Genomic DNA, 6,000 nt, shown 5'->3' with positions numbered 1-6,000 from the left:
CCCCAAGAGGAAGTGGAGGCTGTTCTTCCTGTCACCAACGACATGGTCTTTCAAGGCTGGCAGCAGGGGGCGGGATCTCTGGTGCCCCCTCTGTTCTGGGGTGGAGAACACCCTTAGTGTCATACAGGATTGTCAGTTACACTCATCTAGGACCCTGGCCCTTCTCTCCAACACCACCCTTACATGGCCCTCACATCCTTGATACCTTACTTACAGAGACATCAGTCTGACAGCGTAGATGTAAGTAAGAGCAGGGGAGGGGAGGTCACTGTATGACTGCCTACCTGACTGCATGTTGCTTTCGTCCGCCTTTGTTCATACAGTCCTCATGTTGGCTCCGGTCTCTTTAATGAAAGGCTTTCAGAGCAATGCCACATCCCTGCAAACTTTTAAGTGATCACCTTCTTGCAAATCTTAAAGAGGATGAGTCTGTGTCCCAGGACTGATAGGAGATGGGGAAGGTGAAAAACAATTAAGAGACTTAGCTTGGGCAGCAAAATATCAGAGTGAAAAACTACACTGATCCATTCCTTCTCTCTACTACCCAAACTTGTATTCTTAGGTAGCTTCTGTTCTAAAATGCTTGCCATAGGAACCAGGCTAAGCCAGACAGTTTCATGAGACTGCCATTTTTTGAAGTTAAGCAACACTATGCATTGTTTGGAGATATTATATCCTTCCTTTCATTATTTGTACTTCTCATTTATTTTGGTATTCTTACTGCTCTGGCCATATATTCCTTTTTTTCCCCCTGAGGTATATTTCGAAGTAGTGACAAGAAAAGTGAATAAAGTTTCATAAGGTCTGCTTCAGGATGGGAGTGGTAACCCACTGTATGCCCTGGATGAATTCACACTAGTGGTATAATCTAGTTCTGACACTTAACACCTTGTGGATATGAGAATATTTGCAGTTCTTCATGTGCCAGCTGAGTTTGGTAAACTATATTGAAAGACTGTAGGAATGTAGGTACTGTTTATAAAGCATCTTTCAAGATGACTGGCAAAAGACAAAAGAACATCAAATCATCCAAAAATTCACTTTTAGCAAGTAAAATTAAGTATCTCTTCCCTATTAGAGTGTTTATTATTGAATTTTGGTGTGTGGCTTTTCTTTCCCCACCTGGATACAACTTAAAACTCCTTGCATTTTGTCAGGGGCCTACTCTTTACATTCTTCCCAATTGTCCTTCCATTCAAATCACCTCTATTTTTCATTTGTTTCCTCCCCACCAAATCTAACCTTCTCTTAGAATTTGCAAAAATATAACCAAGATAATCTAATTAAAATGCTCTTTTAATACAATGGACTCTGACTTCACCAGTTCAAAGCAAATAAATGTCAATACAGTGCCTTCTGGGGGTGTCACCTCAAGGGAGTTCATCCTTTTCTCTTGAAACACCCTGGAGTCATTGTATTTAGAACACCTATTTGTGCAGTATATTCTTCTTTATTGAGATAGTAACAAAGATACCTTTGATTCTTGTTTTTCTTTTGGAGCTGAATTGTGTCTCCAAAAAGTGTATGTTGATGCCATGACACCCCCCCCCCACACTGGCCGCATACCTCAGAATGTGACTATAGTTGGAAATGAAGTCATAAAAGAGATGGTTAAATTAAAATTAGGCCACTAGGTTGGGCCATAACCCACTCTGATTAGTGTCCTTATTTAAAAAAAGACTAGGGCCCAAAAGAGACATCAGAGATTCTTACACACAAAAGGACAACCAAATAAAGTGGGTGGCCATATGGGAACCAAGGAGAGGAGCCTTAGAGGAAACCAATCTTGCCAGCTCCTTGACATTGGACTTCAGCCTTCAGAACTATGAGAAAATAAATTTGATTTTAAACCACCCAGCGTGTGTTATTGTCTTAGGGCTTTCCTAACAGGTTAATACACTGCCCCAGGTAGACATTTCTTTTTGGATTATCTACAATGCCAAAGTAATTTATCAGAGTTTGTTTTAATGGCCTCCTTTTTACCCCATGAGGTGAGGAAGGAACTTCCACTTTATGGTTATGTGGACTTCAAACATGCACCACCCGACACTGCAGAGATGAGACAGACAACTGGTTATTAATCATGTGTACTCACTTGGCTAGGGGAGAAGGGCACAATGTGCTACATAGTAAAATGTGAGGGTCACTGAAGTATACAATGAATGAGTACATCTGTGGGAGGCAATGTTTGGTGTCAAGAGGTTGAGGTGACCTTATTTCCCATGGTACCATGTAATCAGCTTCTTTGAATAATTCTGCAAGCTGGAAGGGAACAGAGATCTGCTACTTAGGAATAAGCAAGGTATGCCCCTTGTCCCCTTGATGAAGATGGTTGTTTGATAGTGGACCTTATCTTCAAGTGTACAGTCTGGAGGGGAGCTTTCATTTAGGCAATTTGAGGCCCTGTTGGTTTCACTAAATGTCAAGAAACCCATAATATTGAACCTTAATTTCAGACCTTACAGCACAGTGTAGTTTTCCATTTAGAGATTTTTTTTTTCCTCTCATCTCTGAGATGCATCATCTTACGGTATAGCCTCTGATCACCATTCCCATACCCTCAGTCTAGTCCATCATGTAGATTAATTTTAAATTATATCACATAGATTGACCTGCAAGATCCCCAAACTTAAACTGCCTTGTTTCAGGGAATATACACACTCATCTGCCCTAGGACACCTCCCTTCTCATCCTGTTTTTCTTTTTTTTAACTTCATAAGACACAGAGGGTATCTCAGTATCTTCCTTACCATCATAGCTACTAGTTTCTAAAGTTCTGTGGGAAAGGCTAGGTCTTTATGTTCGCATTCCCATTCCTAGCATTGCACCTTCCAGAAAGCAGGTCACTAGTAGACATTTGGGGAATAAGAGAATATGAGGTCTGACTTGTTGTGAAGTAATGTCCCCTAAATTCTTTATGAAACTAAGGATATTGAAGTGTAGATCCTTTAATTTTATGAAACAAAAGACTGAAGGCATAAAGAGCACCAAAGTTGATGTTTTATCATTTTTTATATTCCTTTATCACAGTAAATTTACTGTGGGATTCTTCCACATTTCCCTGAAAACCCCTACGATGATGTCATATTTTCTTATTTAGATGATTTTTTTTGAAACCTCAGATTTTAATAGGAGTGGGAGAAACTGCTGGATGTGCCCCTGTAATGCACACTGGCTGTTGTGGTAGGTCTGGCTCGGGCTCTTGCTTCCTCATCTCTCAAAGCTTCTTCATATCTTGATGAGAAGACATTGGGAACTGTATCATTGACCTTGGCCAAATATTCCAGGACTTTCATCTTGCTGGTTTCAGCTTGAGCTTTTGGACCCCACAGGAACTCGTAGCGTGGAGGTTCACTGTTCAGTACTTGGCGGTACTCCAGGTACTGTAGTCTCACCAAGTCTTTGGTGATGAGCTTTCTGGGCTCACCATAGATGAAATGCTTCCTCCCAGCAAATACTCGCATCATACCCAGGAATTTCCAGATGTCTTCCTCAGCAGCACAGTTGCCCTTCATGAAGATCACACCCAGGACTGTCATCAGGAGACCGGTCTTGGGTAACCCCCTGCCAGCACGCACCCTCCCATTGTTAGGGAGTTTCACTTTGCTGACCAGGTCATAGGAGTGTCTGGTTGAATCAACTTCTTTCAATTCAACTGCAAAGACAACCTCAATGCGTTCAGAGGCTCTCTTAAGTATCTCAGGATATTGGTTTTTGTAATTTTGGCCAATAACATTCATCATGTCTTCCTTCACAATGGGCTGTTTCATTTTATATTTGTACAGAAGAAACTGTTCCAGCAAACCCACCTTCATAGTTAGAATATCAATGCATGAGCTCTTAGTAGAAAATGAGACCTTAGGGAAACATAGGTGCTCCTTATCTTGTCTGTCCTCAAGCTCATCAGATCTTGTACCAGAAATATCTGAAGAGGTAATGGTGGTAGATGGGCCACCCCAAGACTCCTGGGAAGTGCTAGTTGACTCTGTAGCTGATAGATTTTGGGCATTACCCTCCAAAACAGGAGAAGAGGAGGTGGGGGCCTCTTCCATTGCTACAGGGGCCTGAGCTCCCTTGTGAATCTGGGAGTTACTGTGAGACTGGTGGCGTTTCTCACGAGTGCGGTGCTTACTCTTCTGACTCCGAGGCATAATGAGTATGATCACAGACAGTGGTCAGGAGTGTGAGTGGGAGAGCAGGCAATGAGGGCCCACTGAAGGAAGACAGTTTAACGGGATGTGCCCACCTTCAGCATGAATACACCACCTTGGCTGGTGGTTACATTTGTGGTTTTCCTCGAGGGCACTTCTCTAAAAACCCACAGGGCTCCCGTTCCCAAATCAGCCAGTCCGTTGGGAAACCTGTGAAGGAAAGTAGAGTGAGGTTTATGCTGCTTCCTGTCAGACCTGCCTCAGGCATGCTGGGGTGACAGGAGGGGCTGCCGGTCTTGTAGTTTAGGAGTCTCTTACGGAAGACACGCATCCAACTAGTGGCAGGTCATGGGGTTTTTTCCTCTTTTCTCCTGAGGCTGACATCACAAGCATCCCTGGCACCCACAATAAGGAAGTAAAAGTGGTCTCCAGCTTATAATTCCTGTCTAGGTGGGAATGTTCAGTGGGGAATTTTCTATCCTGGCCTCTTTGTGGTCCTCAATCCTCATTAAGGGTCCTTACTTTGGATCTGTGTAGGGCCTGGCAACTCCACCCCTTTCATTGAATGGTAACTGTACCTTCAAACTAAGGATTTCAGTCCTTGTAAATCTGATAGAAATAAGTGTTGGGGGATTTTTGACTTGATAACCTGGCACTAGTTCTTAGGGCTGAAGACAGGCGTGCAGCCAGATTCTTGGTCACTCTCTCTGTTCAGTGGTGGGTACTCCCTTGGTCCTTGCATTGATCCCTGACCCTTTTCATGTCCTGGAGTTCCTCCCTCCCTTACTCTTAGACCTGCCCCTCATATCAAGGTCTTTACCACCCTATGACCCCTAGAAGAAAGTGAGGATCTCTTTATCTGGTCATACCTGTCTTTGGTGTCCTGAAGCTGGACACTTGTAAGAAACTAATGCTTTCAAGTTCTCCTACTGTTAGGGGCGTGTGACTCCTTGAGTCCTCAGGGTATTCACTTTGGCCTGTGAAATCTTTCCACTGTTGCTGCTTAAGCCACACCCCCTTAGACTAAGTCTCCCATCCCCTTATGACACCATAGGAGGAAGTGAATATGTCACATTATGTCAACAATGCTCAGGTATTCAAGGGCTTCTAGCAAAGGCAGGGTTCTATGTGATTCTCTCAGGTCTCAGGGAAAAGGGTTCCCTAAGTTCTCACTCAGAATCCTCCTTTTCATTACTGGTAGGACCTGAGACTCCTTCCTTTGCTTGCCTGAGGTCTCTTACCTTAAACCATGGGAGCCCCATAGTAACTAGCATCATAGGTAGACAGGCCAGAGACCCCTCTCAGACCCAGGAGGCCAAGGCAGAGCTGCCAAGATAAGCATGCCCTCACTTGTTTAGGGTTTCTCAGGGCCACAAGAGCTTTGGTTTACATGGGTGATCTTAGGCTGAAAGAAAGTGGAAACACAGGGCCTGCACAAGTTACTCCTGCCTGTTCCTTTCCAGGTGTGATATCAGGATTCAGGCTTCATGGGGTCCCTCTCTGACCCAGGTGGGGGTTTGCCGCTAGTCTTCTCTTAGGATCCTTACCTTGACTCCTAGCAGGCCCTGGGTTTCCACTTTCTTTCAGCCTAAGATCACCCATGTGGACCAAAGCTCTCTTGGCCCTGAGGACTCCAAAATGAGTGAGGGAATGCTTATCTTGGCGGTTCTGCCAAGGGGGTCACCCGCCAGTCTTCCCGTGATTCTAGTTATTGTGGGGTGTTTGCCTCCTTAGTCCTCGTTCTTCAGAATTTTCGTATTGACCTCTGTCTCTTCTTTGAAAGGCTTCCTGGGAAATACCTCATCCTTCCAAACACTTGCTTAGTCTCCCTACTGCAAAGCTAGCAGTG

At 44.1% G+C, this 6,000-nt stretch overlaps 1 protein-coding gene across 1 annotated transcript; it reads right to left on the bottom strand.

Moving 5' to 3' along the window:
- Positions 1 to 2,999: 2,999 nt before the first annotated feature.
- On the bottom strand, positions 3,000 to 5,159 carry LOC101674478 (melanoma-associated antigen B5). Its single transcript, XM_013064894.2, has 2 exons — positions 5,021 to 5,159; positions 3,000 to 4,361 (listed from the first exon to the last, which is right to left on the bottom strand). The coding sequence occupies exon 2, from the start codon at positions 4,149 to 4,151 to the stop codon at positions 3,126 to 3,128; it is 1,026 nt and encodes a 341-aa protein (XP_012920348.1). The 5' UTR covers positions 4,152 to 4,361; positions 5,021 to 5,159; the 3' UTR covers positions 3,000 to 3,125.
- Positions 5,160 to 6,000: the final 841 nt, after the last annotated feature.

The sequence above is a fragment of the Mustela putorius genome, unplaced genomic scaffold (genome assembly GCF_011764305.1).
Source record: "Mustela putorius furo isolate JIRA1106 unplaced genomic scaffold, ASM1176430v1.1 tig00003836_pilon_pilon_pilon, whole genome shotgun sequence".
Lineage (NCBI taxonomy): Eukaryota > Metazoa > Chordata > Mammalia > Carnivora > Mustelidae > Mustela > Mustela putorius.
Note: the sequence above shows the minus strand (reverse complement) of the source record. Positions and strands in the feature narration are given on the sequence as shown.

Bases quoted from the DNA above. Each gene is read 5' to 3' on its own strand.
- LOC101674478 (XM_013064894.2), bottom strand. From the start codon at position 4,151: ATGCCTCGGAGTCAGAAGAGTAAGCACCGCACTCGTGAGAAACGCCAC.